The sequence below is a fragment of the Brachyhypopomus gauderio genome, chromosome 3 (assembly GCF_052324685.1).
Source record: "Brachyhypopomus gauderio isolate BG-103 chromosome 3, BGAUD_0.2, whole genome shotgun sequence".
NCBI lineage: Eukaryota > Metazoa > Chordata > Actinopteri > Gymnotiformes > Hypopomidae > Brachyhypopomus > Brachyhypopomus gauderio.
Genome location: NC_135213.1, coordinates 16,522,364 through 16,535,825, shown reverse-complemented (window position 1 = coordinate 16,535,825; position 13,462 = coordinate 16,522,364). Strand labels below are relative to the sequence as shown.

Below are 13,462 nucleotides of genomic sequence, written 5' to 3'. Positions count from 1 at the left end.
AGCAATGTTCAACGCTCACACACTGCCATTTTTTATCAAGTCAGAGTTCAAAATGTTCACATCGCACCAGGAAGAGGCTATTCCATAGAGCATACAAATTCTATAATCTTGGAGCACTTCTTGAATCCTATAAATTCCATGAATTTAGATTTTACATCATCAAAACAGTTTTATTCCCTGGTGAATGTTGTGCTACAGATGGATGGTTGGTAAACAGCCATCCTGGTCGAACAAGACTTCAGCAGGGGGGTGATGACTTGGGCCATAATACTGAGAACTGAGATGGTAGGTCAATTTAAGGCCCTGAAAGTGTTCAAGAATTCATACTGACTTTGACATGGTATTGTTGTAGGGCCTTTTAGTAGGACACTCAAAGAACATCTGGCAGCTGGGATACCCCACAACACATCAAGGATATGTCTAGCATGTTTGCATTTTTTAAAGTTTCCTACCTAGTTTGTTAATTCCCAGAATCTGGAAACAAGAACAGAGGCTGTGGCAACAATCTCAGCCCACAATCTCCTCTTCATGATACACTGACATGGGTCCATAATCTTCACTCTTCTTTTCTTTTACTTTTTAGAACACAAAAATGGTAGCATCTGAGATTCTGATTACTAGTCTCCCCAGTACAATAAGGCCTACACTGTGCAGTTTCAGTGCTCTCATAAGCCAGTCCGGTGTCAGACCATATGAAATGATGACAGTATGAGTATAAATAAAATCTTGGCAGAATTCTATGTTTGTGTGATGCTGTGTTTGTAAAGTCAGACTGTATGATAGAGATTCTCCAACAATAGATGTTTGATTAAAGCAAATGACTATGTTCAGTACATGTCATTAAGCAGCGATCTGTGGCCAGTATTTGTAGCTTCCCTATTTTACGTCACTTAATGACGTACTCTCATTAGTGGCTTGTAAATGAACCTTGCGGGAGCGCTCACACACTGCGATTTTTTATCAACATTTTCTGACACTGACAGACCTCAAGAGTTGCCCACCTTTGATCACAAAGGCCCTAATTTGGCTGATGCAAAGTATATCATACTGTGCGTTCCATATCCACTGACCTTAACTAACTCAGGACCAGGATATTCATATGAAATTCACAATTTGGCCTATGGCAGCAAAATTGTGCTGATTATCACACAATTTAAGACGTGGCAAGAATTTGTCACTATGTCTGTCTAATCTGGCATAGAAACCTTCATTATCATTGTGAAAGACAAAAATATCGTGTAGTCTGATCCTGGCATTAGAGCTGACCTATCGCTTAAATGGCTTTCCGTTAACTGGATTCTTGACATAAGTGCAACAGGGTAATTGCATGCGTGCATCCTCGTAAGCAGAAGATATTTTATCTACATGCGCAAACAAACCCACACAGGTGCTAAAAGCTAGAGTAAGAGGGCATCTGACACCAAACATTGCGGATAGCAGTAAAGAAAGAAAAACATTCCGGAAAGGTGCACATTGTCTTCAACAGGGAGGAATAAAATTACACACACACCCTTACTGTGGTAGTTTGAGACAATTCATTCATTTTGAATTACTGAACTCTTGACATAAGTGTGACAGGGTGATTGTGTGTGCAAGATATTCTGTCAAAATCAAGGGTGTTAAATACATAAATACAAACATACATACTAATTAATAATCATGAGAATAGTGGTTCATTCTTAAGAAACAATTATTTTAGAACATTAGCTACAATTGAACTTTTTTTTTGTTTTAAGCTATTGTCAGACAACTGGAATATCTGAAAAATAAAAGTGCACAAAGTTCACTTTGAAATTTGAATTTTATTTATTTAGATTTTAGTGTCTTACTAGCCATGGATCCAAGTCATCTGAATCCAAATGTGCACTTCCTCCACAACACTAAAGAAATTATAAAATAACAACTGAATGACATCAGTCTTGAAATATGGTAAAGAACTGCAGTTACCCAAGCATTGTTTTAGTAATTGTAGTGATGTACAAGATAAGATGTAAAAAAAATATATATCCAATGGCAAATCATTAAAGCTTCATATAAGAATTTACACTTCAGGTCCTCACCTACCCACTGTCTTGAGATTTTGTTGAGTTGGAAGGACATCATAGGTTGCTCAATGCAAAACCTTGTTGTGACTTGCATCCATTGCCAACAGTCCTTGCCATGTGACTTTTCTCTTCTCTACACTTTCCCAACGAAGCCACTGGCCTTTCTAGCCTCACCATGCTGCTACTGAACACAATACTTGCTCTTCCTGCTCACAAATAAAACTAGCCATCACTGACCTTCTTTCTGGCAATGTGGCCTCCTGCTTTCCAGGAATAACCTGACCCATGGCCCGTTTTTCCGCAAAAAGTAAATTGCTAGGTAAACTGAAATTGCGGTGTCTCCAGTTTCGCCTGATGTCTTGTATTATTAGATGGCCACTGGTGTATGTAACCCTTCTCTACACAAATAGAGAAGCAGGACAGGATTATGAAAAAGGCAATAGGGTAGTGTCTACACTGTAAAAAGATTACTGTGAAATGTACAGTAACTTGCTGGCAGCAATTAGCTAGTAAATTGCTGTAATCAATTTCACAGTATGCATACTGTACATTTAATCACAGTACTTACTGTAATTTTTATCACAGTAATAGGGTGCTGTATTTTCTATTACAGTAATTATTAAGAGCTTTACAGCTTAAAATTACTGTATTCATTTTAATATAGTAAATTAATTACTGTAAAAAAGGATTATATACTGTAAAATGAAGACGACATTCTTGTCCAACAAAATTCAATTTATTGTTTAATTTATTTACTGTGTGTTTAATTTAATTTATTCATGTGTGTTCAGAGTCTCCAAAAGTCTCCAATAACACCACAAAAAGTCGCTAGATTTGTCGCTAGTCGCCTTTTACTACAAAAGTCTCTAGAGGGTCTGAAAAGTCGCTAAGTATAGCGACAAAGTAGCTAAGTTGGCAACACAGGTCTTCCGTACTTGGTACTCACGGCTAGCAAAAAACGAGTGATGAGCTTCACTAAATGCAGCTAGCTGGCACACCAACACATACATGCTAGCAAACACTAACGTTTATGCAGTAACGTTACTCCTACAGCAAACTGATGATGTTATCCGCTAAATGTCACAAAATAACAAATTCTATCAAAATATCATATACAATGAGTAAGTTTAGGTCATTTAACGCACATTAGCAGCTAAGGAAGGTGCCTCTCTAACGTTTCCCTCATCCAGTGCAGTGTAGGATTATGTAGCAGAGCAGTACCTTAGAATGGTGGAAGTGAGTGCTGATAAACACCGGCTTCATGTTCATTTACACTATACTGGAATAAACTGATGAAAGCAAAGCTTTCAATGCTATTTATCTCGCTTAGTACCAGTTACTACCTCGACACAGACCGACACAGAGCTAAAAAGGGCTCGGCTAATAGCATTAGCTGAAGTAACCATTAGCACTAGAAGACTGGCTGCTGGTGTACGTGCATAAATAAAAAAACAGTGATTTCATCGCGGGTTTATATATATAGTTATACAGCAAACTACACAGCATGTATCAGCTATGAAGGATATAAAGACATTATCCTCTGTCTGTGTGGATGTTGCCTATCATTAGCAAAAGTGGATTTCTGTTTAAATTACTGAATAAATCCCGCTCAAAATTACTGTATTATGATTCATAGGAAAATTATATTTACTGTAGAATTCACCCGCCACTGAATTTTGACCATGATGCTTTGCAGATTTTCAGTAACATGCTGTAAACAGGTTCTACAGTAAGAATTTGATCATTTTACAGTAATAATTGTGGTGTTTAAGTAGCGTAACATAGTATGGGAAAGCAGTGGTGGAGCTACCTATGATAATTTCTTGATACTATTAATAGCCTTAATCAATTCCATCTTTAGCCCCACAATTTGCTCTTTATCATTTAGTACTGCACTATACCATAAACTCTTTAAGCTATTGGTTTGTGCAGTATAGATGACATCACTCCTTTCATTATGACATTTTCCTGCCCATCCTTGCCTACCTGTAAATGGCAGAGTAGATGTTATGTTATTCATGTGTCCCCTACTTGGAGACAGTCGGAAATTGTCCTGTAGTCCTTCCCCACTTACAATGCACTTTGAGGACCTTATTATTATTTCTGTCATCACTGTAAATCAGGGGTGCATAATATCCGGCCCGGCAAAACTAATCTGGCCCGGTATTACGAAGTGCTGATGCATTTTTAAATAAATGATGCAGGCACTTTTTATAGTAGTAGTAGGGTAGTTTTATGATATTGCTAAACACTGCCACATGGTGTTTACTGCCAATAATTTTAATCCACCTGCTCATGGCCATCACAAACTATTATCTAAAGAGTGTTACAGTGACAGTCCCGGACCCTTCCCTGTGGGCGTGCCGCTACGTTGTCTGTGTGCTGAAGGTTAAGCGCCGTCACGCCTCTTCCCCTGCGCATCGCTGCGCTATGCCAGTACCCGACGGGGAGATGCAGCAGGACGAAGGCGGCCGAAGACAGAACAGAGGCAGAGTGCTTCCGTTTGGCCGCTGAGAGGCTGTGGAGCGTAGGGCGGGGCGCTCCAATCCAGGCATTCCCCAAGGAGGAGTCTAATGCGCCAATCGTTTTGAGCGCTGATGCCTTTGCACTGACCCCTCCCAAGTATGAGATCGGGAGCAATGGATCCGGAGAGGAGGAGAGCCCCCCCTCCTCCGTTCGGTCGGAGGAGAGCGAGGGCGAAACCAGCTGCGTCCCCTCCGTTCCCGCAGCTCTCCGGACGTCCGAGGAGGAAAAGGTCAGCCCGCCGTCATCGTTGTTCTCCGAGTCAACGGTAGATTATGGGGAAGGCGACGAGGACACCAGCCCTATTCCCTCCAGCCACGCGACCTCCACCGAGCGCCACGGTGCGGAGGAAGATGTCAGTCCTCCCCCTTCCATCTTCTCGGCTCCCACCAAGTATTACGGGGAGGGAGAGGACGTCAGCCGTCCTCCGTCCATTTGTGCACCACCCTCGGAGCGTGACGACAAGAGCGAGGGGGAGGACAGCGCCTCTGGGTGTTCGGGGAATACCGTCCACCTCGGGAAAGAGGTTCCTCGGTCCCCCTCGTCGGTGAGCAGCATGTGCCGTTCCTGAGACTCGACCACGGAGGAACTGATGTCCGTGGGTCGGAGCGTCTTGGAGGAGGAGGAAATGGAGACGGCGGAGGAAATGGAGATGGCGGAGGGTGAAGCACCGGTAACTCCGGGAGCGCGAGAGGGTCCCTGCACTGACTGCGGTCCAAGTTGGGGGTTCGGGGCGCCTCTGGAGACACCGCGGATACCCGCGAGCGTGCGGCGCCGGGTTCGGACTCCGGTAGCGCCCAAGAGGGTGGCCGAGGATCTCCGAGGGAGGTCCACGGGCGCACCGAACAGCGCAACGCTCGCTGGAAGCGCAGCGCCGAGGACCGGAGGGGCTCCGCCGCCTGTTCCGCCGGCTTCGCTCGCCCCGCAGGCATTCCCAGGAGGGATAGTGCCACCATTGGCGCTCTGGCAGGCAGCCCAAACATTGTCGTGGCTGCCTGTTCCAGTCTGTGTGTCTACCCCAGTGTTTCTCCCGAACCCCCTGTTCCCTCTTGTGCCCTTTGTGATTAATGTTCCTGTGTGCGTGTTCGTGCTTGTGCCCGTGTTTAATGTATTTTCCCCTGTCTTCCCAGGGAGGGTGTACTAGGGCTGCTCGTGGCGGTTCCCACCATCAGAGGAGACGGCACTCAGAGGCTCGTGATCCCGGCGGCTCCGGACCTGCCCGTCGGTGTAGGTTTGGGGCTTTCCAGCTGCGCGGGACGCTCCGGGAGTAGCGAGCCCCTGGCAGGGGGTTCTGTTACGATGACAGTCCCGGACCCTTCCCTTCCCGTTGTCTGCGTGCTGTTATGTCCATGTATGTACTTCCGTGGGTGTGGGTTGTTTGTGAGCGTGTTCGTAGTCGCACCTGTGCCTTGTCTCGAGGTCACGAGGGTCTGTGTTAATCACCTATTTAATGTGCGTTCGCGCAATGTCTTGTGCTCGTCTTTGTCTAAAGTTTCGTGCCAGTGTGAGTGTTTGTGTTTTGGCTCACTCTCCACACGGAGCTTACACGTCTCTTTTGTTAAATAAATGTTCAATGTTGCACCGTCCTCGCTCGTCGTGCCTCCTCCCTCGAGCGTGACAAAGAGTGTGTGATTCCGTTTTATTATTATTTTTTTGCCAACACCAAAAACTGGAACAAAACCAAAAACAAACAAAGAAGTGACTGCTAAAATAGCTAAATACAATTTACCATGTCTTTGTCCAAATCATGTACGAGTAAAAAAAGAAAAGTGGATCTTGAGCATAGGAAATTTAACCCTGAATGGACATCCAAGTATTTTTTATGAATACGTAGCAGTGGCAAAAGAGTATAATTTATGGGGGCATTATGAAACGAACACCCAAAACTATGAGGTGAGAACAGACAACAAAAGATTGATGTTCTAAAAACATGACTGGTGAGTCAACAAGGTGTATTTGAAAAGAGGTGAAAGGAATCAGAAGTATGTACCATTGCTAGCTACAGGATTGCTAAACTCGTAGCAAAATCTACTTGTTGATTGTGAATTTGTATGTTGGAGGCCTGTGATGTACTGAACCCAGAAGCCAATCTTTTCCTTGATGTAACTGAATAAATCTCTCCTGTGATCAAGACTAACTGATGAGAACCTGCAGGCAGTGCTCAGACTTGGGACTACCTCTCTGGAGCCTGACAATCAGTTGGTGTCAGAAAGATGCTGCAATATCTCCCATGAAGACATTTTTGTAAGTACCTGATGTTATGTAACTGTATTACACATTTTTGTGGGTAAACAGGTCTGTTAAAATGTAATTTGTGTCTCTCTGGTGTAGTTGTTTATTTACTTGGTATAAAGAAGTAGGCTTGTCCCAATCCGATATTTGGATCGGATTGGCCGCCGATATTTGCAAAAAATGCGTATCGGTATCGGATTGGCAGGAACGAGAAAATGCAGATCCAGACTCCCAATCCAGTTTTTTTTTTTTTTTTGAAAGTCCGATCCGGGTTTCCCACGCACCCATTTAGATAATCCATTCCAGTTTTTGATGTGTTTTTGCCAGTGAGAGTAAAATCCGGTCCGCATTTTCCAGCACACCTTCAGCACACTAGCATAGCATCTCCTAACCATTAAGACGGCCATGTAAATGTGAAGTTATCAGTAAAAATGTCAGTTGTGTGGGATTATTTTACCTTAAAGGACGACAAAGACAAAGAGGTAGAGTGCAACATATACCACAGTAAAGTCAAGCATGATGGTAGCTGTAAGAACTTTTAATACAACCAATCTAATCCAGCATTTAGCGAAATACCACCATAAACAACATGAAGAGATTCTAAAGAAAACCAAAGACAAAAAGAAAGGTCCTACACAAACTAAGCGTGATGAACTGCCACTTTTTAAAATACAATTTACAATATTATTTGCACTTATGGCTTTTTAAGCCTTGGTTTACTGATGTCATTTCTGTTTGTTATTTATTATTTTGTCTATTTTGAGTTTATTAATTGCTAATTAAACAGGTCAGTTTCTCCTTACCAACCATTGTGTATTCAAACACACCTAATTCAGCTGGCTACTTGTTATCAAGAGTAAAACACATTTCAGCATGAGTTAGACAACAGAGTAAGTTGGCTAAATAACTTTAATACATTTAAACTTTAATACATGCTCGGATAGGCCGGTATCGGTATCGGCCGATATTGGTATCGGCCCATATTGGTATCGGATCGGAAGTTCAAAAAGCTGGATCGTGACATCCCTATAAAGAAGTACACCCTTGCTGTGAATGCTAATCGTGAAATGGTACAAGCCATTATACCCATTTCCAGTCTCTGCTAGTGCATAACAAACTCCCCTATATTAACACATAATTGAAAATCCTGAGAATATTCTTTAGCAATCTTATCAGGTACCTAGTGGATTCCAAATACTTTCCATAAGAGGCTATGTAGCACTGAACCCAATGCTTTAAGCTAATCTAGCCTCTTTCTTTCTACCAAACACTCTGCTAAGGTGTCTGGATGACCTCTCACACTGAAAAAGCGGCTATGCAGCACGCTGGTTCTAGCTTACCCTATCTCGACAGAACAGTTTATTGTGGACACAGACGCCAGTGACCATGGCCTGGGAGCCGTGCTGTCACAAATTCGGGACGGGTCAGAGCGAGTCATTGCGTACTTTAGATGATGGCTGGACAAAGCGAAGCGGAACTACTGTGTGGCTCAGCGGGAGTTGTTGAGGGACTGAGACACTTTCGACAGTACATGTACAGGGTGCCGTCCAAGCTGCACACTGACCACGCGTCACTCCTGTGGCTCATATGCTTCCGCGAAACACAGGGCCAGCTTGCAAGGTGGCTTGCTAGGCTCCAGGTGTTGGAATACACAGCTGAGCACCTCCCGGGCTGCAATCACAGAAATGCAGATGCCCTGTCCCATCATCCATGCGCTGCACTGAACTGCCAACACTGCCAAGGAGCTAAAGGGAAGGCCACTGATGTGGGGCAATGCACAGCAGTTAGCTCAGCGACCCCCCCCGACCACCCTGTACTGACATGTGTCTCCACTGACGAGCTGGCCGATGCACAGAAACGAGACCCAGAGATTGGGTGGGCCCTGTGCAGGCTAGAGACAAGCACGCTACCAGACCGGGACGCTGTGGCACACCTGGGCCCCGTGGCCAGAGCACTACGGTCTAGCTGGGGGACCCTGAAGTTGGTGAGGGACACCTTTTGTCACGTGTGGGAGGACCCTAGCAATAGACATCGGATGACACAGGCGGTAGTGCGGCGGTGCTCGCGTGATATGGTCCTGCATGCCATCCACAGGTTGCCTGGCTCGGGGCACTTTGGCATCACCAAAATCTTGAGGCGCATACGTCAGCGATTCTGGTGGCTGGGCCACCATACGGACGTTGAACTCTTCGTCCACTATTGTGACGACTGCACTGAAAAGAAGGGGCCCCTTCAGGCTGTCCGATGGAGCAGGTGCGATGGGAACCACTACATACTGGTAGCAATGGACTATTTCACCAAGTGGCCAGAGGCCTAAGCGATACCAGACAGTGATGACGCCGGAGACCTTGGTCAATGAGTTCTTCTGCCGGTTCGATGTTCCAGAGGTGCTTCACAACAACCAGGGCCAGAACTTCGAGTCAGAGGTGATGGGAGAGGTCTGCCAGTTGTTCGGGATTCAGAAGACGCGCACGACTCCGCTTCACCCGCAGTGCGATGGGCTGTTTGAGTTGTTCAACCGAACGCTGGCCACTCAACTAGCCAAAGCCACTCAAGGGAACCAGCAGTCCAAGAGACTGCCGCTCAGCAGTCCAAGAGACCACTGGATTTACACCTGTGATGTTGATGTTCAGGAATGAACTGCGATCCCCGGTCAACTTCGCGTTCAGCGCCCCTCTGAATGACGACGGTAGCGCTTAGCCTGGGCCACCATTTGTGGCTGAACTGATGGCCTGACAAACCTGTTAAAATCCTGTGTTTTTGGGATGTGAAAAAAATGGTTGTGTGCGATGCTGTTCTGCCCTCCTAATGTATGCTGTTTTGACATGTGCCGTTTGCGCCATGTTCCTGCGATGCCTCTGCATTCGTGCTGTGTTGATCTGATGATGTCATGCTGTTATTCGATGATGTCAAAAATGGACTTGCCTACTGCCTCTCCTTTCCACACCACGCTAAAATACTGTATGTCACACTTTGTTGCAGTTAACAACTACAAAACAATTCAAAGGAATCCTATAGAGGAACAGAAAGGCACTGTATAATATTACAAAGTATAATAATGCCCAAAGCAACCCCCCATCAGAGTACTACTAACATATATACAGAGCATACTCTGTCCCACCCTCCAGTAGCCCACCAGCATGCTAAGCCCCACCCACTTGGCCCATATTTCCGATTGTACCATTGAGTTTCATCTCATACGACTGACACTCAGCACTCAGTGTATGACATAGGATTCAATGAAGACATCAGCTGTGGAGTGTTCATGTGTGCCACGAACTGTGGTTGTTTTTCCTGTTGGACATTTGACAAATGCACATAAATCTTGGTTTAAATCCTTGCCTTGTCAATCAACCTTGCTCTACAGGACTGTGATTTACTAAAAAAAAGACAAAAAAATAAGTAAGGATGCCTGATTCTACATGTGTGGTTCTATAAATACAGGTGAAATCACCTGGGTATCAAGGCTACACATACTCAAAACACTCAAATGCTAAAATGTCCTAATATGCACTCTCTCTTCCATACATGTACATTAGATTTTCACAAATCTATAACAATTTATACATTATACATTATATTTAAACATTATAAATTATATTTGTTGCCGTTTAAAGTGTTAAAAGATTGACTACTATTTTGAAAACAAATCTATTCAGATTTATTCATATCTATTCAGATATGTTTTGAGTGTAGCCTGTAAAGGTGGCCAATTGTGTGCTTGTACATTTGGCATGAACTTGAAAAGGTGTGCTTTACACCTCTGCATCTGACGCTTTGCATTGCACTTGGTGATGTATGGCTTGGATGCAGCTGTTCGACCATGGAAACCCATTCCATGAAGCTTTCTGCGTTATTGATCTGAAGGCCATATGAAGTTTAGATATTTGTAGTGACTGACACTGAAGAAAGTTGGCGACCTCTTCACACTATCTGCTTCAGCATCTGCTGACCCCGTTCGATTAGTTTACGTGGCCTACCACTCCGTGACTGACTTGTTGTCGTCGAAAACACTTCCATTTTCTTATAATACAGCTAACAGTTGACTGGGGTATATTTAGGAATGAGGAAATTTCACGACTGGATTTGTTGCATGGGTGGTGTCCTAACACAGTTCCATGCTGGAATTCACTGAGCTCCTGAGAGTGACTCATTCTTTCCCAAATTTTTGTGAAAACAGTCTGCATGCCTAGGTGCTTAATTTTATACACCTGTGGCCATGGAAGTGATTGGAACACCTGATTCTGATCATTTGGATGGGTGACTGAATACTTTTGGCAATATAGTGTATGTTTAAACTTTGTATCATATGAGAAAAATGCTAAATATATATACAAATATATATTATTTGTAATTTCCCTTTGGTAAGTCTGCATTTTTATTTATTATTTTTCTTTTGTTAATTGATTAATTCATTTGTAATTTATTTATATCTGTTTTAAACTATTTTACCAGATGACATTGCCAAGTAAGTTTAAAATCACTCACCAAAGGCAGTGTGTTAATAATGCCAAGCAGCAAGAGTCAAATGCGATACAATAGAGGAAAACTACAGTTCTGTGAAATGTTAAAATCTGGTTTAAATCTATTTTTGAATAGAATTGATTGTTTATTTATCTCTTCAAATAGATTTTTAACAATGGGATGTCTTGTCATCTGGAGTGACCCGTTATCACGTAACATGACTAATAGTAACGGTATTAAACTCTAAATAAAATTATATTTATGTATCTGACATATTAATCACTCATGCATTATTCATTTAATTTTTAATATTCGTGTGTGATAGGCTACAGAAAAAATAAAAAAATAAGTACATTTAAGGTAATTGTGACACGTCACTGATCAATATGCAGGATTAAGTGTTCCTGTTCTGGTGGTATTAAGTCACTGATTTTGTGTTAAGTATGATACTAAGAGAACGTGTTTAGATCCAACAGGTGCCGGGGGCAATGTACAGAAGGAAGGATAGAAGAGCTGTAACTTTGTTATAAAAACATTATCTTATAATAAACACATTATCTTACCTGCTTGTTACTGCATTGGCAGCAAACGGTCCATATATATTTGAGAGTTCTCCATAACAGTATGATGATGAGACCTCCAAAGAAAGTCACCAAGGATGCGCCGAGGAACGCCCACCACATGCGCTGCCCGTTCTCATCGCACGGAATATCTGGCGAGTAGAGTATGAGGATTTCCGCTTGGCTTTTTGCTGGCCGAACCCTTTTTATATTTCCTTTTGCAATCTTTCTCGGTAGGAATTCACCCGTGTCGGGCACCGAATCGCCACCCTCGGATGGAAACATGTTGGATCTTTTAGGCGACACACCTGTGCGCCCGAAACGGTTGTTGTCTCGGCTAGCCCTCTTCTGCGGACGCGTGTCGAACCCCTGTCCCTAATCCATTCTCGGTAAATCAATAGACGCTAACCAACCTGTTCAAATTGTCTAAGCAGTAAATACCCGAAAACGACTAGATTTCTCTCCGCAAACTTGTACTAGAGCGCCAACCTATTCGAAGCGTTTCACGTTCATAAATTAACTTTCTCAACATAGATAAATCGAACTCATGTTATCCCTGACAACAGCAACTGTGAAGTAGCGACCCAGCAGTGTTTGACCTGGTTGACTGATGTCTCCAACCGATGTGCTGATGCACCCGCCGTACGCTGACAGATATTCAGTTTTTCGGTCGTCATTCGATTACGTAGCGTTAGAAGACTAAAGCAACTGTGCAACAGGTTGACGGGTATTCCCTCTCTCTGACGTGTTGGAGTTGGCAGAGACCAGATACTACAGGATAGCAGTTTTTCTCGAAGGACTACTAAGTTGGTGTACAGGTGGAAGGGCGGGGTGTGCATCCCGGAATAAAATGATAATACCGCTTCAAATTGCAAATGCTTCATTGTGGTTTTCGGATACAAAAGAAAGAAATAATAACATTGAAATCACGTACAAGTATTTTGGGTTTTATATTTTTATTACGTTTTTACGCCCTAAAACATTTGACTTGCTTTAAAATACCAAAAAAGTCCTAGCACATGCCTTCAGCATTAAAAAAATTGACATTTTAATTGGAATTAAGCGCTATAAATTACGTTTTGTGTCCCACCAATGATGTTAAAGTTCGATCTTTAGGCAATGAGCTCGATTAGCCGATTATTTAATACATTCAATTTGTTGTTCTAACCTGCTAAAATAGGGGGAGGGTGGGGGCAGTAAAACACTGATATTGTTAGGCATTGATATAAGCTGGCAGATGTGGCATTTTAAAAAATGTGTTAAAATTGCGAAAACGATAGCTATTTCTTCTGATTGCAGAAACGAACAGATGCGGTCAACTCTCCTGAGTTGCCCAAAGCAGTCACGTTATCTATGACTAGGCTACGTGTGCCTGCGTCCAATGGGGTGAGGAGTGGGGACGTCCTTGCATCCAATCACTGACAAAGTATAGGAATTTGGCTAGGTTTTCAAAGGTTGTTGGTTTCACTGGTGCTTCTTCCTGGAATCTACGTAATTACTGACTGATAAGATTTTACTGATCTTGAAAGAAAATTATGCTACAAACTTTACTGTTAATAAGGTTATACATTATTCTACCACGAGGTGGCAGTGAAACGCGCATCTCACACACGAGAAATAATATGCATGGTGTAATCA

The 13,462-nt window shown here is 43.2% G+C and overlaps 1 protein-coding gene across 1 annotated transcript in view; it reads right to left on the bottom strand.

Annotated features, from left to right (window-relative positions):
• Positions 1-12,462, bottom strand: part of LOC143510484 (calcium-activated potassium channel subunit alpha-1-like) — a 134,270-nt gene extending 121,808 nt beyond the window's left edge. The window contains exon 1 of the mRNA XM_076999876.1: positions 11,828-12,462. Within this exon, the coding sequence (XP_076855991.1) occupies positions 11,828-12,109 (282 nt within the window). The 5' untranslated portion in view covers positions 12,110-12,462. The remainder of the gene's footprint in view (positions 1-11,827) is intronic.
• Between the last annotated feature and the right edge of the window lie 1,000 nt (positions 12,463-13,462).